At 40.2% G+C, this 25,555-nt stretch overlaps 1 protein-coding gene across 1 annotated transcript; it reads left to right on the top strand.

The window, feature by feature from the left end:
• The first annotated feature begins 1,310 nt into the window (after nucleotides 1–1,310).
• On the top strand, nucleotides 1,311–24,655 carry si:ch211-159i8.4 (matrix-remodeling-associated protein 5). Its single transcript, XM_046406867.1, has 17 exons — nucleotides 1,311–1,794; nucleotides 6,469–6,594; nucleotides 7,216–7,352; nucleotides 10,812–10,941; nucleotides 12,254–12,492; nucleotides 12,831–12,982; nucleotides 14,131–17,271; nucleotides 17,484–17,746; nucleotides 18,399–18,681; nucleotides 18,806–19,006; nucleotides 19,302–19,820; nucleotides 19,973–20,144; nucleotides 20,369–20,635; nucleotides 20,757–20,883; nucleotides 21,173–21,253; nucleotides 21,521–22,667; nucleotides 23,148–24,655. Exons 2-17 carry the CDS (start codon nucleotides 6,508–6,510, stop codon nucleotides 23,699–23,701), a joined length of 7,500 nt encoding a protein of 2,499 aa, XP_046262823.1. The 5' UTR covers nucleotides 1,311–1,794; nucleotides 6,469–6,507; the 3' UTR covers nucleotides 23,702–24,655.
• Nucleotides 24,656–25,555: the final 900 nt, after the last annotated feature.

The raw sequence follows: 25,555 nt of genomic DNA, 5'->3' as shown, positions 1-25,555 counted from the left end.
TAAGCACTTTATGCAACAAATAGCAAAAAATAATTGAACACATTTCACAAATACATAAAAATGACAACCTGCTGGTGGCACAAGGGAACTGTCAGGTGATCACAACAGTCACACTCGGGATCAAATGTTTGGACCAACCAAGCGACCAATGGGTCAACAGTGCCATATGTGGAGCTATACTACTGGTGTGTCTAAAAATGGAAATTTGAACGTCTAAACGTAAAAGCATCTCCATGCCAAATGGGCAAACTTTATCTGCTGTTGAAGATCATGTAATATAACAGAGAGCTCCGGAACAGCCTCTAGATGCATCCTGAGATGAGACTGTTGCATCAGTTATATGCTGCAGTGAAATTCCCAAAAAAAACACTAATGTTTATCTTATCTTAATAGATAACTTAAGCCCAGATGACCAGCAACAATCGTTTTGTGACTGTATACTTTTATTCTGATGGTGTGAAATCTAACTGTATGAACAGGTCCATGTTAAAGACTTTACAAGCTTTTCCATCGCTACCTTCTTCCCTAAGTGAAGCGAGCGGCTGCTCATTTTAACAAAAGAGCCAAAAACCTATTTGTGTAGATTTGTTTAGAGCTTGACTTTGGCAACAAATGAGCAAGTCAGTAGCTTAAGTGTTTCCAAATGGCACCAGCAAGGTCCAACTTATTACACAGTCAACATGCACAGTATGTCAAGACTGAGAGTTTGCTGTTACATGCCACCAGTCATGTTCTGAAAAGCCTGGACTTTACTTTTCTACACTGAAAAGAAAACATCTTCAGTCTTGTAAATTGCTATGTCAACACAGTGTATGGTGCCACAGTGTTTCAACACTTCAGTTTCAGGGCTTAAAGACAATTGAACTGTTAAAACCTCCCCATCCTGCTTATTTCACTGTAAATTTTATCTGGGCAGATCACATGAATAATACAGACTGCCTGCCAAATTCTGCAAAACATGTATCAGGGTGTGCAGCCGCCGGCACAGGCCTGATATCTAAAGCTGGATTATTATAATTGTCTAATCAGTATTCAGAAGTGGTAATGTACCTCAAGAGGAAGAAAAGATCAGGAAGAAGGAGGCGGGGGAAAGGTGGAAAGGTGAGAACGCGTAAAGAGAAAAGCAGACAGAGAGGGAAAAGAGAAAAAAAAGCTACTGAGAGAGGAGGTAAACAGAGGGAGCGAGAAAGAAAGGAAACAGTGAAAGGGAAAGTGATAATGTTTCCACCAGGATTGGATTGGACTCTCAGAGTGGGAGAGTGAAAGATAGTTAAAGCACGGAGAGAGAGAGAGAGAGAGAGAGAGAGAGAGAGAGAGAGAGAGAGAGAGAGACGGAGAGGAGATGAATAGAGGAGGCGAAGGAAGGAGCGTAGGTGTAGGAGGGGATGGAGAAGCAGCATTCCTGACCGCACAGTTACAGAAGGAGACGAGAAAGAAGTTAATCTGAAATCCAGATGCCTTAAGGACCAACGGAGGGTCAAACTAATCCCCACACACACACACACACACAGACACACAGACACACACACACACACACACACAGAGACATACACACACAGAAAGCGCTCCATCCCCTCTCCTGCTCTCTCTTACCCAGACCTCAGCACCTCAGTGGCTTTACAAGTCAGTATAGCACAAACAGCCACAGGACTAAAACATCAACTGGATACTTTTTTAACGCCTGTTTTTCTTGTAAAACGTCCCACCCTGCAGTCAAAACTAAAGGACTTGTTTGGGGGTATATTTTGCACTTAAACTGTTCACCCCCCCACCCCCTTCTGGAGGAATTTCCAGGTGAGTCTCTTGAGATTTTTATAATGAGAACTTTTTAAATGCTCCCAGATGTGAGTATCTTAAACAGATGCTGTTGTTGGTTTTCAGGATGCTGTTTTCTTTGCAGATCTCTGGTCCTAATATGGAGATTCTCATTTAAAATTTCTCTTCATGTGCTGGCCCATACATTGTAAGAACTATATCATTTTCTCCCAGGACCGTGAGCCAACAGATGCTGATGTATGGCTGATGACTCTAATTGTCCTTATGTTAAAATGCCAGTTAAATAACTTGAAGTTGTCTAATTAGTGTCAAAAAGCTACAAAAGTGACAGTTTAAGCCATATCATTCTTCATGACATCAAAGAATGCCGTCTCACTTTGAAATCTGATTTCATACTCAGTCATGTTGTGACAGATGTGGTTGGTGTCTCAGTAAGTCATGGGCTGATAGATTTGTGTTAAGTAACAAAGTAAATGGTGTTGTTTATTGTGGTCTTCCGAGCAACTCTTTGTCCACTTCCTTTAGGAAAACAGAAATAGATCTTGTCTTTGCAAGCGTATGTACTTTTTTGATCTACATGCCACCAAAACGGGATGTAATAGCACAAGATTCCCATATGATTATGTCCAAATAGTATCTGAAATTGCAAATTTTTATATTCAGTATGCACATTCAAGACACAGAAATTTCTGCTGAAAAGCCTGTTGGTGTGAAAATTTCTTTAAGCCAGTCCTTTGGTGAAGTGCATTTAAATCACATTGGTACCAATGATCACTTGAGGCAAACATAAATACACACCTTAAGTATTTATTAGCCACATGTAGCTTTGTTTTATTGACTAAAGGGTTATAATAAGTATTAATGAGCCAGAGACAAAATAAAACTTGCTGGACTTTGCCTTGACTCTACAAAGTATTTTAGGCTTGCTCAAAAGCCACCTGAGCTTCACTCCATGCCACTGCAGCAAAAACGTGCTGAAACTCTGAGAGATTTACAGCCAATACTTGGAAGGCAAATCTGAAAGGAATCTGCACATGAAAATAGTTAAAGTAGTCAATTAGCATCCAGGCAGAGGATTTCGTGTCTCATCCCAAAAAGATAAAAAAAAAAAAAGTACACTTAAATAAATAACCGTAAGCCAGAGGTTGGTCCACTGAGTGGGATTGGTAATAATGATTACACCAATTAACTCTGATAAAAATGATTAAATGTGATTGTCAGTCATAAAACACAGCTGTTCAACTTGCTTAAAAAAAACACGGTTGTATCCTATAGCAACAATCCACACATTATGGTGAAAAATATTTGTGAATGAGGATATACAGGCAGGGCATGATATTACAGACTTCCATGGAAAACATGTGGGAATCATATTATAGTCGTTTCTTTACATGTGTTATCTTGAATAGAGCAGCTGTGACTTGGCTATCAGTCAACGTAATGTTTTTGACATTAAGATGTATTGGCCTCACTCTCAGACATTCTTCAAGGGACACAATGTGTATTGAGGAGATCAATTTGGCTTTTCATCAGATTTAAGTGATGAATTCTAAACATCAAAATTCTCTAAGAGGCGCTGGCAGGTTATCAACCGAGCACGCTGTATGGTAGCGGGCGATCACACATCACCTCAAAAGCCAGATGCATGGTATTGTTTTTCTTTACTGCAGTTCTGATTTTGATTAAACTAATGCATTTAGGCTGTGAGATATGGCGTGTCTCACTGGTGTTAGGAAACTGCATGGAAAATGGAAACTGTTTCTGCCCATCCTTCCTCCATTAAAATTCCCCCACCCCGATCCCCCTTCTCTTCATGACAGCATGACTTTGAGTCCTCTCATAGATCATTCACTGATCATGAAGAAGCATATATAGGAAAAAAGAGAGGGATGAATTTTTGCATGACTTTATGTGCCAGCGAGCATATGATTTCAATAAGCAGGAGGTCGGGCAGTTTAGCACTCTGGTTCTTTCAGTGGAAGTACAGCACTTCATCCTTGTCAAGTAAGACTCAAGGAGGGGTCCTAAGTGATTTTTTTCTCTGTCTGCTATCCTCTCCCTCTCTACCACACTTCCTCTCCTGTGTTTTTATATGCATTTCCTGTCCTGGCCACTCTGTCTCCAAATTACTAACACAGGAGATCTGGTAAAGTCATCAGAGGAAAGCAGGAGCAGAGAGCTATCAAGCTGACAGCGTCTACCTGTGATCAGCATAACCCCTGACAGTAGAAACCGACTGAAGTGACACCTTTATTGCTCTGTAAAGGCAAGGCAGAAGCTGTTGCAGCAACAAGTTATAGTCTTACCTGAGCCCTATAAAAAGTCAGGGATGCTGAACAGCTGTGTGTAACACTTTATAAAATGCATCTAATATTCTTTCAACATGTCATTTAAATTATAGAACTGATGACCAGTTTTGTACAGACAATATGGGACATTCATTGCAAGCTGTAAGCATGGTGTATCCTGTGACCAATGTCAGATACTGGCTTTTCGAAATATTAAGCATGAATTTTTACAGTCTTGGATGCAATGTGTGAAAGTCATTAACGCAGGCTCAGGCTCTTGTGACATCCATTCCTGACCACAAGAATGAATACTGAACAGCTCCAGAGCTTGTGTTCCTTAGCTGACCTGACCCCTGACATCCCCAAATAGCCTAAACTTAATTTAAAGATCTAGTTTGCCTTAATCTACATAAATTTTAAAATAGCAATGGTTCAAATTATTATATATTTATATATATATTCTGATGCTAAAGTTTTCCTCAGTTCTATCAGGCTTTTCATAGTCTCTAGGCTCATTGTTTTGTTTATGGGTAGAAGGTATTACAGAAGGCGGCTATTTTCAGCAACTCACTGTACTCCACCTGCACCAACGCTGCTGTACTTTTGTACAGCCTCAAAAAGCTGCTGGTGTGGTCCCCCACACACACACAGCTGTCAGGTGAATCAGCTTCAATGTGAAGAGAGAACACAAGGATAGGAAAACAGAAACCAGATACCCCAAACTGCCCTCTACTGACTTCAGACGGTACATGTTGTTTGGTCTTACCAGCTTCCTTTATTCGTCCTCTACCCATTTCTCTCTCCCATCTGAGTTCATTAGCTATCAGACTGGTGTGTGTCTTTGTGTAGAGTATTTGTTTCAACGAGTGTGAGTGTATGTAATTTGTATGTAAGGTCTTCAAAGGAGTATGTTAACATTTAAATCAACATAACGAGTGTCAAACCACTTGGCAGGGCAGCAAACCACAGCTGCCAATGTTAAGTGGTTATTTTACACTGTGTTTTGTGCTGTGTTGTATTCTATTTTATTATAGTATTAGTTTGAGCCATCAGAGTGTGATTTTGAGTCTTTAATCGCCAGCCCTGACAGATGTTATGTCCATTGTGTGTTTTCAAAGAACACATATTCCCAATTTTGAACGTGATTAAGTTGGATAAAAGAGGATTTGCAACGTGTTGAGTTCCCCAAGGAAAGGTGTAGTGAAGACAGGCAGGACTTAAATGGGTGTTCAAACCACTCTGACACATTTTAGCAACCTTAGGGCAAATACTTTGGTGTAGGAGAGCTGCTGTCAACTGCTCTCCTTTTCTCAGTCTTGCTAATGTTATCATGAGAACTTTCTTTCTTTCTTTCTTTCCTCATCTGACAATTATGGATGTGCCAGTTTGGGCTTGTGTGAAGCAATTATTAATACAGTGGATTTTGCAAGTTATTATATTAATTTTCTCTTAATCGTGTCTAATGAAATCTAAAAAGTAAATCTTTGAGTAAGTTTTAAGAAGTACTCAGTTGTCAAAAGATGAAAATTAGGTGAATGTGTGTGTGTGTGTGTGTGTGTGTGTGTGTGTGTGTGTGTGTGTGTGTGTGTGTGTGTGTGTGTGTGTGTGGTGGCAGTGCACATATAAATGAAGCATATCTCTTCACCAAAAGCTGTGTGTATACTATTAGGGTCCTATTTTTGTAAATGTAGCTTATTTTGATATAACATAAGTAAGGAGTATCTTTAGTTGCTGACTAGCTAGCTGGTGAATGTACAAGAGTAATTAGCAGCTAAACACTCAATTTGTTAATCCAAGTGCTTGTTGGGTCTCTGGGCATGGTCTAGACCTGCTCCATGTGAAAAGTGATGCAAGACCCCTTTTGTTCTGATTTGGTGCTATATAAATAAAATTGAAATGACTTGACTTGTTTAGAGACCAAATAATATGACTGCGAATTAATTCTGTTTTGTATGTGTTGGATGGGTGAAAAAAAGGTTTGCCATAGAAACTTGTAAAGTTATAATATGCCTGTGTTATGTTTCCAGCTTGTTTCAGCTGCCCCCAAATGGTCAAAAACAACTACAGCAGATGTGATGTAAATTTTGTTACAAATTGCAAGGAGGTATACTCCTAAAGGAAGCCTAAAAAGATCTAAACAATTTCACATTTCTCCAACCCTCCTGTAAAGTGCCAAGTGCCAAGGGGCTGGAGGACATCCCACTATACAATGGGCCACAGTACTAATACTACAAATCTACAGTGCATCTGGACCAATAGTATTATCACTATACTGAGTCGCCCGTTTACTTAATGCAATTCACCATAACAGCCCTGAAATAATTCCTATTTATGTGAAGTTTGTGACATTTAGTTTTTGTACATATAAATCTGTGCGTCTGAGTCACTTCATCCCTTCCCGCAGGTGTATTGATGACGTGAGTGGTCTGACAGCCATCCAGTCATGGCACTGTGGTGGTGTGCTAAAATCTTCTGTGGGCTGGCTGCAGCGTGGGTTCCCCTGCTCTTCATGTCACTGCTATGGCATACGGTAAATCCTCCTTGCAGAGGCTCTCAGCTTCTTAAAGAGGCCAGTGGTAGCTTGACTGATAAAAGTCACTTACAGTGTGACACTCCATTTACTAAAAAAATGAGCCAACCTATCAGACTTTTTACTGGCTATGAAGACAATGTGAAAATGCTGTTGTGCTGTGGGTGTTCATTCACCAGAGTTTGCAGACCACAGCCATTACTACAATTGCTAAAGTAATGATGCTGACATATGATGAAAAACACAACACAAGGATAGCTAAGTAATTAAAGTATATACATTAATTAGTCTTGAATTTAAGAAAAGCTGAATGAATTATCTTTAAAAAAAAAAATGCTTGATGGAATTAGGCAGACAAGAGCACACAGACCTATTTTATATATGCCTCAAGTATATTTACCCCCATTAGTATTGATTTCTTTCCAAACTGTCATTGTCTACACAGGTCTGAACTCATCCGTTCGCTTCTCCTTCTCTTATCTCATCTCTCATGCTTTTGAATACCTTCCCTTGTTAATTTTACTTCTGCCCCCTCTTATGTGATTGCTAATCTTCTCCATCTGATTGTTTTATCTTTCACATTGGCTCTTTCTTCTTGCATACCTCCTCCCCTCTTTGCAGATCACCCCTATAGGTGCCGTCCCATCCTGCCCACGGAGCTGTAGCTGTCCTGGCGTTAAAGAGGTCCACTGTACCTTCAGGCATCTCACCACCATACCCAAAAGCTTTCCAAAAGACACAGAGAGGCTCAACCTGGGGTAAGACTCAATCATGTTACATTTATATATATATATTGTATGTTACATACAACACATACGCATAAGACAGAAGCATTGAGAAATTGTTATGGCAGCCCAATGGGAAGAAAACTTAACACTCCACAGGAAATAGTGTGGAATGTGGTGTGGCTGATTTGTCAGAGAAGCATTTTCTTTAGCAAATAAATGATCATCACTGCCTCTAATAACTGACAGTCCAAAATGCTGAGGCAAGGGCTTTCAGTTGATGAGACAGCATCTTGACTGTTCTCTTAAGATAACTTTTTTAATGCCATTGACCAAACATTGACCAAATTACTCTCTTGTTTTATGGGGTGGGATTATAAAAATATACCACTGCTTGTTTTCAGTTCATCACATGTCAGTTGTCCCAAAGAACAAAAGAAACCAGATGTACAGCAGCGTCAGCAGTGATATCTTCAGTGTTTAGCCCATGGTGCTTTTAATTTGACATCTGTTTTAAACCCCAAAGATAAGAGCTTAGTACCAGCATATGGTACTGAACTGACTCAGGAGGGAATAAATCTCCTAATCACCTCCATGTGGGTGTCTGTATTGTGGAAGGAACATTTACTGCCCTCCAGCACAGCAGAAAATACACCCAGCCACTGTTTGGTATATAGCAAATTGCCTTGTCTAATAATTGCCTCCAAACAATGCATATTTACATGGCAAACTATCTGGCAAGCAGCAGCTGGAGTTACGCCACTGTTCATGGTGTTCACTTTTGGGTCTTCATTGTGGGAACAGCTATCAATGTGTTTCAGGTGCATTAGATTTGGGGCTAGAGCAGCTCTCCAGCCCATCACTACTGGATAGCCACGGTGCTTTGATGTGATTGAATGTTTCAGCGGGTAAATGGTCACAAAAGCTAAAATGTGGGGCCAATCTACAGCCCACAGGCGGTTAACTGTCTTCACCTGCGCTCTTGTACTGTTGCAGGATTTGAACGCCAAGAAAAAAAAAAGAACAAAAAGAGTACACATGTTCAGGCACATAGAATATATTATATCATTGCAGATCCACAATAGTCAAAGACATTCCATGGCTTCCAAATGGCAGGAGCAATAAGCAGATCCGGTCTCTGACTTCCTCCTATTAAACAATCACGAGATGGCAATTGTCCAATGGTAGCTCAAGTTTTGAGTTTCTCCCCATGTTGAAACGGTATACATGGTGTAGAAAAACATTGGAATGCTGAGTGAAACTTAATTAGAACTGAATTGCTAATTCTTTCTGAAATATATTCAGTTTACCCTAGCTGTTAAACACAGTCCATTTGCAAATTATTGCATTTTATTTTTATTTGCTTTACACAGCATCACAACTTTTGGGGGGCTGTATGAAGATTATGTAGGATGGTCTCTTCCTAGCTTGTGCAAAACGCAAGAGCAAAAGTGTAAGGAATGGGTGAAATAATATGTTAGTCTGTTATAGCATCAGCTATGACATAGCATGTCTGTCTAACCAGTTTACTATGTACTATAGTAATTCAGTGTTGTTGCAAAAACAAAGGAGCGTTTCTAGTCAACAAAAAAGATGCATTATGTATGAAGCTACCAAGGCAATATTTAATTAAATACTCTCAATTCTTGTTTTTAAAAAAATCCATTAGTTTGAAATATTAAAAAGTCAGTCGAAGACGAAGTGTTTTGAACCATCATATTGACATTTATTTGGCTAGCCAATTCAAATGCAAAAGGGTGCATTTGTCTACAGCTGTCTGAAATGATGACAGGACTTTGGGTGTTAAATCTGTCACCATCATCATTTTACCCAGGAAACGTGCCATGTGAGAACAGACAGTTTGACATGCACAGCAAACGTACAGACACCGAAAACCGAACGCAGCGTTGTCAGTTTACCATTTCAGCACAGAGAACTGTTTGATGTTGCACGCTCTTTTTCTGATTCCCTATTGATTCCTGATGGTTGGATCTTTGTGTGGGGTAGAGGAAGTGTCTGTTCTAATCAGAATGAGGGGAATTTTGCAATGACATGTCAGCGAAGCAGACATTTGGAGGAGGACCAAACCTTGAGGGAGCTAACAGGCTCTAACATGCTAAACATTAGACTACCTTGGAGACTGAGGTGAAGACCAGGGGGATTTAGACTCTAATGCAAAACTGTTGGTAGGCTATATGTTCATAGCAGGCATGTTTGCAATGTTTTATGTAGGTTGCACTCTGGGGGCTGTTAATCTTTAGTTTTGGATTTAGAGCAATACTGGATGAATTCTGTAAATGCAGGCATCCACCCTCTCAGGACCTGCTGACTGAGTGAACTGGGAGGATGAAATGGACCAGCAAGAGGGAACAAGCCCAGTACACAATTTGTACAATCACGATTTATGGCTGTGTGGAGCTGTGTACTGATATCTAATAGACAACAGTTTGTCAATCAGCACAGTGAAAATGGGGCATAGCATTCAGCTATTTGTCCATTTGCCCAAATACGAAGCACATACAGGTCAGCCACGATTAAAGCATGCTGACTGCAACAATTTTTGTAACTTCCTAAAAAACAATCAAACAAGCAAACAAAAAAAACCCTATCAAATTATCGATAAAGCAACAACACCTTGGCACAGATATTAAAACAACAACCATGGACCGCAGTATCCCCTGTTCAAATTTGGCTGGAAAAAGTGTCCATTATTTGATGAAGTTCAAGAGTTACACCAGCATCAGTGTGCCTTTGAGTGTGTCTGCAAATGCTTTAACTCCTGTACACTGAAGGAATGCAACAGCTTTTGCTATGGTAAAAGAGCAAAGCACTAATACTTCGAGGGTTAGAAGTTCACTCTCCTATGGTGAAACCTACACTAAAAATATGTGTGTGTCATGGTAAAGAAAGACACTCTGGATGAAAGTGACCACTAGATGATATACTGTGAGCTGGCTGGTTTATTGATGCTGGTGGAAAAATGCCATCAATAAATCTCCCATATGTGTTCAATTGGGTATAACTGCACCCAGGGAATGTTGCGTGTTTTACAGTCTAGGAACTCAATACAAGATAGCAGATTCTGTTAGAAGACATCATGCTGATTCCTGGTGTTGAAAGGCCTTACTACTTCTCCTACGTCGAAATCCGTCAAATGCTGTCGACTTGTTGCATTACTGTTGTTTACAAGAGGGCAAAACAAATGGAAAAAGCCCCATGCTGTGTGTGTTTCCTCTGCTTTTCATATGGTGAAGTTTTAAGAATGAGCACATAAATGAGGGTCAAAGGTTGACTGAGGTCTTTCTGCTCCTCTTTCCTTCTTTCCATCCAGTAATTCCAACGATCAGTTTGCCATTCATTTGAAAGGTCACATTGCCCAGATGCACATGTGCAAGCACTGACTGCTAATTTTAGTTTCCAATCCTTCTGACCCCCCCTAATGACTCGCTTTCATCCCAGTAACTGCTCCTGTTTATTTTCTCTCTCTAACAGTTATAACAGTCTGACAGAGGTGGAGGGGTCAGAATTCAGGTCACTGCGCCAACTGGAAATGCTCATGCTGCATGGCAATGACATTACCACAGTCCACCCTGGAGCATTTTACAGCCTGAGATCACTACAGGTATGGTCTGTGTGTGTCTGTATGGTTAGATTAAAATTTTTAGAGAGTTATCAATTTACAAATCAGAATTATAATCAGAATCAGAATTGTCTTTATTACCATGTAAGTGAAGAGGTTTCATATTACTAGGAATTTGTCTTAGTGATTGCATACATAAAACTTAAGAACGAGTAACATATAATAGATAAGATAAAATAGAATAAAGTAAAACAAAATAAAATAAGATAAGTAAAATAAACATAGTTCTGGAGGTAGTATAAAGTGAGGTGATTCCAGCACATCCAAGTAAAGACAGAGTGGTTAAATACATGGTTCAGTTTGTGTCAAGGCTTCTTGTAAACCCTCTTTAGTGTTCATATCTCTTACGTTGTCCATATCTGGCTCTAAAACATAACTGGACAATTTGTAGCATAAACAAACAAGATAAGGCCACAGGTGGAAACCAAATTTCAATCCCAGGATCACATCTGGATTATACGACTGTAAGTGTGACATTTCATTTAAGAAAGAGACCCGCACAACAAATAGAAAACAATGTATGAGGAGCCACACTGTGGCTGACTAACAACAACTAAACTATGTTTATAAGAGTAATTAGTTGCATTTGCAGTGAGTCTTGTTGGGTCCAGATGGATCCACTAAGAACCATAAACTGTATCTGAAACAGACTGATGATCCATGCCAAAACATCAGAATCAATTACATCAAGGCAAAAGGTGGGCTTGGTTGAATCTGTGACTTGCTAGAGGAGCAGCTGTAGAAGGAATCCTCTTTTCTGCTCCAGCTCTAATTTAGGATGACTCATAAAGTTTAAAGTTTGAAAGTCAGATCCAGTGCACTTTTTAAAAAGTGATGACTCAGTGAGTAACACAATATAAAACTGAATTAAGGCTAAATAAATTGCTCTATGTAATATTACAGTCATTCATGCCACCAAACCCCCTGAACAAAGTGCTAGTTTCTCTCCTGCTCTGCACATCTGTTATCTGCCATTAGATACTTTTTGCTCATTCTTTCGAGTCCACAAGCTGAATGAAATTGAAAGCATCCACAAGCTTAAAATTGACAGTGCTTTTGTAAGGAGCTGGTGGAGTCAACCAGAGACAACAGGCTGTTGGATGTGGACTTAAATTCTTCAAGTTGCCAGAGACACATCGGCAATGTAACTAACCATGGCACCTTTATATTGCAATAGCATATCAGGGCTGTGAGTCTGAGTCAGTCTGTCCCCTAGTTTAATTACTGCTTCTTATAAATTTAATTGATGTTCCATAAATGGCAGTATAACACAAATTGTTTTTTTTTTTTCCAGATCCTGAAGTTGAGTTACAACAAGCTAACATCGGTGAACCCTGGTCTGTTTGAAGGCCTCGTTGGTTTGATCCGCCTTCATCTGGACCACAACCTCATTGATTTTATAGAGCCATACTCCTTCTCAGGCTTGACCTCCCTAAAACTCCTGCAGCTGGAGGGGAACCTCCTGAAAGAGATCCACCCTCACACCTTCATAACAGTGTCGGTACTGGGAAGCTTTTGGACCTCTGGGCTCAAGTAAGAAATAACACACTGGACATTTTATCTTGTTTATCTATTTATTTATGATTGGCATCACTGTTTTAGATATTTGTATTTGCTGTTGCTTTGGCATACGTAGGGTACACCTGACACCAGTTAGACTTCAGGGGATGTGTCTTTGCTTATACAGTATAAATGCCATATAAAAGATGCATTGATACCTCAAAGTGTTGTTATGCATATTGTTGCTGTACCTCTACCTCATAGTATATACATAGGTATTACAGTATATTTGTTTATTTGCTTGTTTTCAGTACATTCAAGATTAGTCACCCAGCAGACCAATAAGTAAAGGACCTGTGTTTTTGTCTCAGACACTTACACCTGGCAGACAACCTTTTGGAGCAGCTTCCTGCCACAGCACTGAAGACAGCTCCCAGGCTTGAGCTCCTCTCTCTACATGGTAATCCCTGGGCCTGTGACTGTCAGCTGCACTGGTTGGTAGAATGGAGCTCCACACATGAAGGTAAGGATGCATGAATGAGTATTCCAGTCTTATTTTCTCACATAAGAACTTCCTGAAATTTTTCATGAAAACATTATTCCTTACTTCTTCACTTGTGGTGCCTTAAGGTTTTATCTAAACGATGACAAACAACAAAACAAACAACTAAACAACTATGTAAATGTCTGTAGGGAGACATTCTTAAAATTAAACTTTTAGTTAATAAATTTTGGATACTTGGGAGGGGAATGAGCTGAAAACAAAACACTGATATAATCTGACTTTGTGAACTCTCTGATAACAGCAGCCTGATGTGGCTCAGGCCCATGCTAGGAGAGTCAAGTGATAATTCTCTGTCAGGGATGACATCTGTTACAACAGAAGTAGAGATGGTGATGAAGACATTAACCAACATTCAAGATTCAAAATTCAAGTCTCTTCATAGTCATTTCCACATAAAACATTAAAACAAAATACAGTACGTGACTGATGAAATCCTGTCAAGGCAAATATTCCATGTGACACAAACTCTAAGGCTTCAAAAAAGTGTTCTTGACTCGAGGCAGAAAATGTTGCACGTCTGCACAACATATGAAGAACACTGACTGTATTAATTGACTGTATTTGATCCATATGCAATCCAGAAAATTTATGAAATTGTTTATGTTTTAATTTTCCTTTGTGTTTCATTAAGCATTTCTCCAGTGCTTTGATTTAGCTTTGTTATGTTTTCATGAAACATCTCTAACCAGTCCCATATGCCAACTGCTTGTTTCAGCAGGAGAGTTGATAATATATCATTATGTATGGCCTGCTTCCTCTGAAAATAAGGGACTGTGACTGCCAGACCTTAACTCATGGATGAATGAACCTTCACTGAACTCAAACTCACGATGAAATAAAATTTTATTTGCTTTTTGCCAAAGCTCTAATATCTCAGATTCATGTTTTATTTTTCACCTTTACCATCCTTTTTTCCTACATCCCATCTTAATTCATTCCTTACATTTTTCCTTACTCCATTATCTTTACCTACATCTCCCTAACTGCCCCTTGCCTATAACCCTTTGTCGTCCTTCATCTTACTTGTTCTTACTTCAATAATTGTTAACTTCATTCCATGTATTCTTGCCTTTTTATTTCCCCCTCTCTCCCTTTCTTTCCCCAAGGCATAATAAAGTGCAAGAAGGAACGTGGAACAAGTGAGACTTGTGCCCAGTGCTCCTCTCCTCAACCACTGAATGGGTCCCTTTTGCTTGGATTGACTCCAGAGAAGCTTACCTGTGAACGGCCATCTCTTCGCTCCCCCCTCAAACAGTGGGACAATCCTGTGTGGGCTGAATCTGAGGCAGAGCCTGACCTTCCGTACACCCGTGATTTTGAAAAGCCTTTAGGCCATCTCACGTTTGTTCTTTCTGACAGCCATGGAAACAGTGCACATGTGGCATGTGACGTGCGCCACCCTGGAGACAGTTCGCCTATGACTTGGACAGTGAATCCACTCTCACCAGGGGAGTTGTATATCAATGTATCACTGGTGACTGTCCTTGAGTGTGAAATTGATCGGGAGACACTGCAAAATCTGTGGCAGCTGGTTGCGTATTACTATGAAAGCCCTGCTATCTTGGACAGAGGTCAACAGAGGGGAAATGCAAGCAGAATAACCTATCGATATGCCCAAGCTGTGAATGAAAATTCCCCATATTTCACTGATTTAAAAGGGTATTTGGTAGCAGAACCCTCGTGGCTGCTTCAACCCAGAGTCACTTTGAGGCTCAACAGACAGCAGACAACAACCAAAAAACTGGTAATGGACTTTACTACCGTAATTACCAAACACCTCAACAGTCACAGAAGGCAGGAGGATGAGAATGATCCCGCCATGTCCTGGGCTTTAATACATAGAGGGACAGCAGGTCGGGTTCAGACTGCTCTAGACGGTTCAAAGGTTCACTTAAAGTGTAGTGTTGTCACATCAGATCCAGAGGTGAAAGTGGAGTGGATGCTTCCTGATTTGTCCATTGTGGAAGATGTAACTGGTAAAATTGAAATCTCTGAAAAAGGAGAACTTGTGATTTTAAATGCCACATTGTCTGACTCAGGCCTTTATCATTGTATGGTCAGAACCAAAGCTAGTGTGGACTTTATGCCTTTAAGGCTCACCATAAAAAATCGCTTGCTCAGCCCCACTGCTTTCAATGGCCAGAAAATTGTAGTTGAAAAGGGACACTCTTTTTCTCTCCCATGTGAGGTGACCTCAGTCCAGCCAAGTCAAACTATGTGGTACCTTCCCAAAAACCAAATTCTTCTTCCCACACAACACACAAGACGAGCAGAAGTAATGGAAAATGGGACTTTGATTGTAAGGAGGTTGACACAAGAGGATACGGGGGAGTACAGCTGCTTGGCTTCAAATCTATATGGAGTTGACATGATATCACACATGGTGGAAGTCACAGGTGAAAAGGCCTCTGATAGATCTACAGTACAGACTGAGATGAATCGGCAGATCTTGCCAGTCACCTTGGAGGAAGGAGAAGGTTCGGGGGGAGATTACCAGGAAATTATACGTCCTTTTGCGACGCAGTTCCCTAAGAAAGTAGAAACAGAACAAAGGAATCCCAACAGGTTTTCAACAAGGATAAGAATTAAAGATGCAAAAAGAAAGCACAATAAATCAGTTAAGGAATTAGATCCAAATCGTTGGGCGGAGATATTATCTAAAGTTAAGACCAAACCAAGTGTTGTTCTGCCCACAGAGCAGTCACTACCAGAACCAAACACAGTAACTGTCCTAACAAGTGTGTCCAAACCTACTACTACAACTGCCACTACAGTTGCTTCTAGTTTTAACAATTTACTCCCTGCTACCACCCCTACTGATCCTAGGATGGACCCAACAAATTTTCCCATTAACACAAAAGCTAAGATTGAGTCTTATTCTACAGAGAAGAGATCAAATAATAGAAAAGACTCTGAAACATCTGAAAGTCTGACAAAGGTTTTACAAACTCCACCCCCCAAAAGTACAGAATCAACCCTACATCATGTTGATGGAATAGCAGAAAAAGCAGAAGCTGTCACAGACCCCCCTGCTGTTGGTACTCCTCAGTTAGTTGATCAGTCAGAAAATAAGGACTCTAGGGAGGGGAGAGCGAACCCCATTCCTGGTCAGTCAAACAGGAGAAGGCCGCCTTATAGACGTAGAAAGCCCCCAATGAGAAGGATCCGCCCACATATACACCCTTTCTACCATTTGTCAAACAAGCAGCAAACAACTGTCCCCCCAAAAACAACAACCATGATGACCACAACTACAACTACAACCACTACTACTACTACTACAACACCTGTTCCAACCACAGTAGCAAAGCACGAAACCCTATCTTCTGAGTATCAGACAGAGGAAGATGAATACAATGAAGAATATAATTACAAAGATAGTGATAATCTGGATACCGAGGAAGATTTAAACAATAAAACCTCTCATACCACTAATGATCTCAACAGTAGCCTTACCACATTCACATCACCTAAAGTACAAGATACTCATGTAGACAGCTCTCAAGGTAGACATAATTTACCTAATCCAAAGACAGTTGTCACTCCAAAGCTAGACAGTACCCCTCGTCCAACTGAAAGAGCTGTTGAAAACACTGAAGCTGTAATCCTAAAGAAATCTGAGAGACAGAGGGTTGAGATTGTAACACAAACTTTGGAAGAGGGCAGAGATAATAAATATCTTGCAGGAGAGAGTGAGAGGGGTGCAATGAAAGGTCAAGAGGAGGACAAAACAGAAACAGAAGACAGTGACCAAGACACAGAGAAATCTAGACAGGACAACAATATGCGGCAAAACCTCCAATTAACAACACAAAATAGACCAAGACCTAACACTCGACCTTCAATGGGAGAAAATACATCAACCCAAGCAAGAAATTCGTCCTCCAAAGTTATTACCTCAAATCCAACAAAAGGGATAACAAGAGAAGAAGTCACGCAGACAGACAGTAAAAATTTAAGCAAACTAAAAGTCACGCCTGAGATCCATAATTTCCCAATAATGGAGCCACTTCACCCCTGGCTTCATCAGGACAAACAGAGAGGAAGGCACACTACTCCTTCAAGGACAACACACACAAACCGAGACAGAAATACAGGAAGACAAAGCAAAGTGAACTCAGGCCGGCATTCCCAGCCTCCCAGATTCTCTGCGACCACCCGCTGGCCTTCACACCATCACCATCATCTGTATGTTCCTCTCAGCCCATCTTGGCCAGATCAAAAGTCATTTTCTCATCCAAGGCATGGTAAATAAAAATGCTGTGTAATGATTTCCTTATTAAACACTATTTTTGAAATGAGTTGTGATGATAAATAACTGATAGAATGTGTAAAAGATAGTATAATTATAATTATAAAGAGGCAATATTTTGGCAACTTGTTACATTATAATATGTCACGCTAATCCTCGTTAGAATGCATGGACATATCTGAGCAAATATTTGCTCTCTGCTCCTAGGTCCTGGGTCACACTCTATGCCTACACATCCACCTTGGCCTTTGCCCCATCCATGGGCTCAAAACCCAGTTGTCACCAACCGACCAGAGATCACAGCTGAAACAGTGAAGCCCACACCTACAGTTACTGGAAGAACGGGAAACTCCAGATTTACACAACCTAATCCCCACCTACCACATCATAATCTAAATCATCACTTGGATGGCAGAACGCAAACCAGAGATCAACTATTTCTATCAAGGCTGAGGAACAGATATAGACAGGTTTGATGAGGGGTGCTTTTGTGGCTGTGCAGTGTGCATATCTAAATGTTCATAAAGTGCTTTAAAAGCACATAAAACAAATGGTTAAAGTAACAAATGCAATAGAAAGTGGACCAATATATTATAAACTGTTAAGTAAGTAAATTTTCTTTACAGTATGCTCTTGTATGACTTTAACTCAGTGTTTGCAGATTTAGCTTTAAGGGCAAGTCTTTCAGATATTTTGACGTAATAGCAAGAAAACCAATGGTGTGTGATTTAATAGCACTAATAATAGCTCCACTTAGCTTTACCAGTTTCCATTATGTCCATGCAGGTTCTCTCCCCTAATGGCACAGAGTCATTTTTAATAGTATGCATTTATTTTTCTTTCTATTTAAAAATGTCTGGTGTAAAAAAGCCCATTGGTGTCCACAGTGCCAGTACACCCCCCACAGAACCAGTACTGCCCCCCCCCCCCCCCCCCCCCCCCCCCAGCAGATAGAAAGTTATGCTTTCAAGAAGAAAATGCACAAAAATAATAAGTAAGTTTAAATGCAGTGGTTTTTCTAATGATGCTAATGATGGCAGTAATCTCTCAGCGATGGTACTTAATTCCAGGTAAATTGGTTCATACCTTAATAATTGATCTCATCTGATTTTGATTTTTCAGGCACAGCTCGATCGAATCATTCAGCTTGGGAGGATGGCGACACCCAAACCTCGCACTAGCGTCTATAATCCTCCATCCCCCATCACACCAAAACTCAATCCACCTCCACAGAGACCCTATATCCCCAAACCACCTGCACCTACTGCTTCTTACACTTACACCCTGCAACCTCCAAAGCCTGCAAAACCTTCATCATTGTCATTCTCTGGTTTCACGCCAACGCCTCGTTCTTACCATCTCACCACCCCTGGAGTCCAAAATGAAGGTCGCTGGCCTGTTGGAGGTAGTTGCACTATTATAAAAAAATATAGAGTACACATTTATAATGTACAATGAGCAGTATATTTTAATAAATGTTAATTGATAATAATGATATTATTTTTTGCTGTTCGAATGTTTCTTTGTAGCAGGTCGAATCAGTTCTCTGCGACCTACTGCTGCACCTCCTTTCCCATGGATGTTGGGAGCTGAAAGTGGCAGGGTGAAACCTCATATAACCACAGTAACCACAGCTAGTGTGTCAGTGGTGGCAGAAAGTGATGTGTTCCTGCACTGCAAAGCCACAGGGAATCCTGAACCCAGCATTGCATGGACCAAAGTCTCCACAGGTAGTAATAGAGAGAGAGAGAGGTAGAGAGCAAAGGAATTAAGCACAAAAAGCAAATTAAACAATGTAGGAAAATGAGACAATCCTAGGGAGTTGACACAGTCCATGTGTGGCTTTCAGTTCATTCATGTCATTGGTCATGAGTCAGATCTGCCTGCCACTTTGTTTTGATACCATTGGAGGGGAATTCTAGAAACCAAAATTTCCAAATGTGGCAAAGCCAGTTATGAGAATTGTGATTAATAATTTAGATATCTGCCTCCACTGCCCCCTTATCCTTTCTGTTCCCCTCTCAGGTGCCACCATCCCAGCCAACACCAAGCATGGCACTCGTTTTGAAGTCTTCAAAAATGGAACTTTTCTTATTAAAAACATCCAGCTTCAGGATAGAGGCCAGTACCTCTGCACAGCCCAGAACAGGTTTGGATCAGATCGTATGGCTGTAACCTTAGCTGTTCAGACTGAGGCACCCAAGATCCAGCCGCCCAAGGCCACAGAGATAGCAGTCTATTTAGGGAAAAGTGTGACTATTGACTGCTTTGCTTCAGGAAGACCACCTGCCCAAATTTCGTGGATTCTTCCTGACAGGACGTTTGTACGTGATGTTGGAACTGTTCACACTCTCCTTTCTCCAATGTCTCTGCTTCGGAATGGAACTCTACACATTCACTCTCCTAATTTCTCCAGCAAAGGGGACTATAAATGTATTGCAAGCAATGCAGCAGGTGCTGATACGATTACTTATCATCTCCATGTGGCAGCTCTGCCTCCAAGCATCAGTGAAGAAGTAATGGATACTGTGATCATTCAGCCAGGTATGGTACAGAAATTCATGTAAACAAAGACATCTAAAACTTCCCAAAACAAATGTTTGAAAGTTTTCCTTATGGTATGACTGGTAGGCAATACAGTAAAATGTTTGCAATGCCACAGTGTGATCTAAACTAATGTAATCACATTTAACCAGGCAGGAGTTTGTATGTCCACTGTTCTGTGAAGGGTGAACCAGTGCCGGCTCTGAAGTGGACGCTTCCAGCAGGTGTCCATGTTAAACCATCACAGTTTCTTGGACGCAGGCTGTTTGTCTTCCCCAATGGGACACTGTATGTGAAAAATGTTTCACCAGTTGATGCTGGGAGGTATGAGATTCGCATTTGATTTTGTCTTTTTGTCTATGTACTGCTTAAATATCTGGTTGAAAACCCAAGGCTCAATGTTGACCCACCTTCTAAATCAGAATGTGATCTCAATCACTTAACATAATCAAGTAATGTTTTGATTTAGGTTTGGTTACCATATGCAGCTTTACATCAGAGCTGTGAGTTTGATAGAAGTCACCAAGAAGCTGTCAATCCTTCCACAGATATGAGTGTTTAGCCACTAATGCTGTTGGCCTTGCCAAAAGAACTGTCCTGCTGGAGGTGAAGGCAGATTCCACTTCCTTCTCCCATCAGCCTCCTGTTCCTCTTCCCATCCCTCCAACTCACCACCATGGTGTGCCATCCCGCCAGCACTTTGTTTCAGCTATGTATGGTTCTGCTGTTTACCTCCACTGTCCAGAGTCTACAGCATCCACAAGAGGGACCATCTGGCAGCTACCCTCCAAGACCATCATGGAACATCGATACAGGTAACTTATTTTGTTAATACTGTAACATATTGACCAAATTATTGAAGTATTTAAAGGTTTTATTTTCCATTAAACTTGACTGACTGCTTTAATCTAATTTCTCTCTCTCATCTGTCTGCAGTCCAGAGAGACCAATTAAAGTCTTCCGTAATGGGACTCTGAGGATACTTCAGCTAACTGAGCTGGATGGAGGAAATTATCTGTGTTTCTTCCAGCGGCCCAATGGGGAGGACATGGAGCTCTTCCAGGTATGACAAGGACAGATAACTTCAGGAATCTTTGGCTTGTTAATGAATATCAAAGTCACTGTTGTTAAGATGTATCTTTATACCTTGACTTAAGAATAAAAAATGTGGTCTGTTCTCACTCTTGAGTGGGATTTTAATTTTCTGTATTTTGGCTGGCAAAATTTGAAATAGCAGGTTATTCGGTGATCAATACCTGAATGAAGTATGTCTGTATTTTCTGAGCTTTCACTGTAACTTTCTTTCACATTAAAAGTATTTAATCTATTTCTTTATGTGTTTGTATTATCAGGTAGAGGTGTTAATGACCCCTCCCAGAATTGAACACGTGAGGACTGCACAGACAAGCGTCACTTTTGGAGAAAATTTCCAGGTAGCTATGGGTACCTAGCTCAAAGTTATTTAAAATAGGATCAACATTATCATTCATTATCAAACATTGAACTGGTGAACAACATTTGCCAGTTCAATGTTTATTCTCCTTTTATATATATATGTATGTGTGTGTGTATATGTATATATATATATGCGTTATTAGCTTGATTATTTTAAAATCAAATCAATCTTACAGCGTAGATTCCACCTTACGCTTACTTTTCTACCTTATCCACTCATTCTCCCTCTTTTGTTTCCTTTTTAGGTGGACTGTGTTGCGACAGGCCTCCCTGATCCAGAAGTTTCCTGGAGTCTCCCAGATGGAACTTTGATCAACAATGCTCTTCAGTCGGATGACAGTGGCCTTCGCAATCGCCGCTATGTTATTTTTGACAATGGAACTTTACTTCTCCAGCAAATGGGCAAAAAAGATGAGGGTGACTACACTTGTTATGCCAAGAACAAACTGGGCAAGGACGAAAGAAAAGTGAGCGTTAAAGTGGGATCGAATGCGCCCAAAATTAGATTAAAATCACAATCACTAGTGATGGCAAAGTTAGGAGAATCAGCAAAATTGAGTTGTCAGGCAATGGGTGATCCTACACCAAAAATCACGTGGATCTCACCAGGAAAGAATTTGATATTGATGTCATCTGACAAATTTCAAATCTTGGATGATGGGATGTTAGTAGTAAATAAAGTGAGACTGGCCGATGAAGGGAAATATGCATGTATGGCACAAAATTCTGCTGGTGATGATGTTAAAAACATGAAACTTGAAGTTGAACCCCAGGAACCCTTTATCAATGGTATAAAAGGGAAGAGCACCACAAAGATTTTGGCTGTCTCCTACCAAACAGCACTCCTGGATTGCAGTGTGGAAGGGAAACCCGCACCAAGAGTCTGGTGGGTTACTCCTTACGGCCACACACTCCCAATGCCCTATGTGGGTGGTCGCTTTCAAGTCCACCGGAATGGGAGTTTGGAGCTGAGAGGTGTGAGGAAAACAGATGAAGGGAGGTACATGTGTATGGCTAAAAACAATCTGGGTGAGGCCTCACTTTTGGTTGAGTTAGAGGTGGCATCATTAGCTGAAAAACCAAGTTTTGCTGTTCCCAATATTGAAATCTTACCCATTAAGCAAGACGGTAGGCTACTAAGCCTAGAGTGCCCTGCTCGTGGAAAACCTAGGCCAGAGTTTGCATGGGTTCTTCCCAATGGAACAATGTTAACACCTGGTGTTAGACTCCAACGCTTCACACATCATCTGGGTAATGGAACTCTACAGATCTCTCAGCCGCTTGCAAGTGATAAGGGAGTGTACCGGTGTCTAGCAAAGAATGTGGCAGGACAAGCAGAGAAGCGTTACGCACTGGAGGCAGGCAGAAAGCCAGTGATCAGAGGATCTACAGGTATGGTTTTCCATCTCACACTGATGAAGCATAAGTCTCTTTTTGGTCAATAATTTTGCAAACATATGTATTGCAATGATTTGAAAAGGAAATGATTTCTTTTAAATCTATTGGATTTTAAATACCTTGTGTGACAAAAAATTCTGCATATTAGAGTTGCATCTCAGGATTATGAGTCTATACATTGTTTTTTTGTTTGTTTCTTGTTTTAGAAACAAACAAAAAAGCAGGATAAAGCAAATTTACCAAAACAACTAAACTTATCATGGATTGCAATACCAACTATACTTCTGCATCCCAATATGCAAGGCACACCTGTCTACAGGAGCCATTTAATTCAAATTGATGGCATAAATCTTGTAATTGGGTCAGATTGAGCTTGGATCACATTCTTACCACAAACAAATCATTCCTTTTTTTAAAAAAAAAAATAAAAAGTACACATAAAATCTGCTTAATGTTCTAATTACACTTTTCCAGGTGGGGTGAAGATCACTTATGGCCTCAATCTGAATTTGCCCTGCAGCGTGGATGGCTGGCCACAGGCATCAATCACATGGACCCTGCCTAATGGTCTTGTTTTGGACAAACCTCAAAACATTGGTCGGGTATCTTTTCTTGCCAATGGAACCCTCCAACTCAGGCAGGTCGCCGCCTTTGACAAAGGAACGTACATTTGTAAAGCCTCCAACTCTTTTGGCTCATCAACACTATCCTACCCAGTTGCGGTGATGGTTTTTCCACCACGCATCACCAGTACACTGACATCAATTACAAGAGTCAATCGTGGATCACCAGTGACGTTAAACTGTGTTGCAACTGGTATTCCCAAGCCAGATATTTCATGGACGCTGCCTGGACGCACAACACTGGTTCCACATAACCGGTTCACAATGCAGGGAGGGATTTACATGACAGAGGAGGGCAGTCTGGTCATACAGAACCCTGTACTCATGAACTCCGGCATTTATAAATGCAATGCTAAAAACGCACTTGGAACAGACTTTAAATCTACTTACCTACAAGTGGTCTGAGTGACATTTTATTTGGAAAATCTCAGCAGAATTAAGACGTAATGAGGATTTTTTCCTATCAGGGTTTAATTATACTGCATAATAAAAAAAAAAACTCTGGAGAGGGGCTTAACAGGGCCTGACCGTCCACCTGAGATAACCTTGGAAAGCAGTTTCCACCGAACAAAAACGTTTCATACAAGAACTTCAGAGTCAGCACTCACCTTTTGTGATTTTGAGCTGCAGTATATTGTTTTCTGGTACAAGTGTTGCAGTCACTTCTCTTTTTCTCTGTTCAAACTTACCCCGTTGACGGTAATTTCACATTCCTCATATGACACTATAGTTTGTAAAACTGTTCCTCACAGTGCAATTTTATATTAACATGACACTGCTCTGTAACTGAAATTTCAGACGAATATTTTCAAATCTAATGTGTTCCCCTTATATGATCACTATTGTCTATCTGTTGGTAGAATTAAAATTCAACAATTTCAGTTGTACATAACAAATATTCAATTGCTCACATCACAAAAAGACACTTTACCAAACACTGCAAACTTTACCGCAAAATCTTTTAGCAAAATTCCACAACATTGGAGTTCATTGAGAAAAAGTGATGAGTATTGGAGTTTCATAATTCTAACACCTGAGTGTATCTTCAGCTATTGTACCTGTGCTTATAAAGTGCCATATTCTATGAACTTGGAGAGCAGTAACTCTTGAAGACACAAATACAGCCTGTTGCTGCTCTCCACTGTGTATCAGAAAACTAATTACTGTATGTATTAATGCCATTTAATCATGTTCACAATGGTGGAAAAGTAATAGCTCATAACAGTCATGTTGTGAGCTTGCAGTAGCTGTTAAGAGTTGAGGGATGCTTACAGAAAACAAACGTGTCCTTAACAAAAAACATGTAAGTATATAATTTATAAGTGAAAAATAAAATATAAAGATATATTGTTGTTTTTTTATCAGTCACTTGCCTCATTTAAAACAACATGAATGAGTACTGATAAATTTAACGTTAAGCTGCTTTGGACCTTAGAGGAGTTGTTATGGTTAGGTCACACAGCATTTTAAATGGCAAAATTCAGTTCATTACAACTGCTGCCACGAAAGGATTTGCTCATGGTTACACACAGTTATGAGACAAGTTCTGAATTGATGGTATAATAGACAGTTTAAAACGTCTTTTAAATGATGACAGTGTTTGTCCCATTAGTGGCGGAGCTAAGCTGATGAGTTAATGATCTTGCTCTATAAACTTTTTAGAAGCCAATGTTCCCAGTGGGGAGTAAACAGTACATTCCTGAGAAAATGAAAATAATCATGAGAGCTTTTGTGACTAACTTGGCTGGCTAGTGAGTTAACAGTTATCTCACCAGCTACACTTCCTGGTGTGACAAGGTGTTGCATGTTATTAACTTTAATTTGTGTGAGGTGTGAGAATGGCACTATAGATTATATATATATTTTTTATCATATGTTCTGCTTTCAGTCTTGAGACCATGTTAATGTAATCAATAATCAAAAGCACATTCAAGTTAATTCAGCCTCTGAATGCTGTGAGTGTGTGTCTCAGTCTTTGACGCTTAGTTAACACATATCCAAATTTATGGACACAGTACATTGGTCCTAACATAAAGTATTTCTTTAAATCTTGACTCTCACTGGAGTAATACAGATGGACAGATTTATTTTGTCTATTCATGTTCCTCTTTAAGCTCGAGTCACAGCTGCTGTCTGTGCAGTTCATCTGGTGGTGCGACGGCAGCAGAAAAAAAATGTTTCTGAAGAGTTGTAGTTTAAGGACAATGAAGATGGTTTATGTGATATTATATGTAGCACACATGTCTGGAGTAAAACGAC

Source organism: Scatophagus argus, chromosome 12, assembly GCF_020382885.2.
Source record: "Scatophagus argus isolate fScaArg1 chromosome 12, fScaArg1.pri, whole genome shotgun sequence".
NCBI lineage: Eukaryota > Metazoa > Chordata > Actinopteri > Scatophagidae > Scatophagus > Scatophagus argus.
The sequence above is the reverse complement of the archived record's forward strand: the minus strand, read 5'-3'. Positions and strand labels throughout refer to the sequence as shown.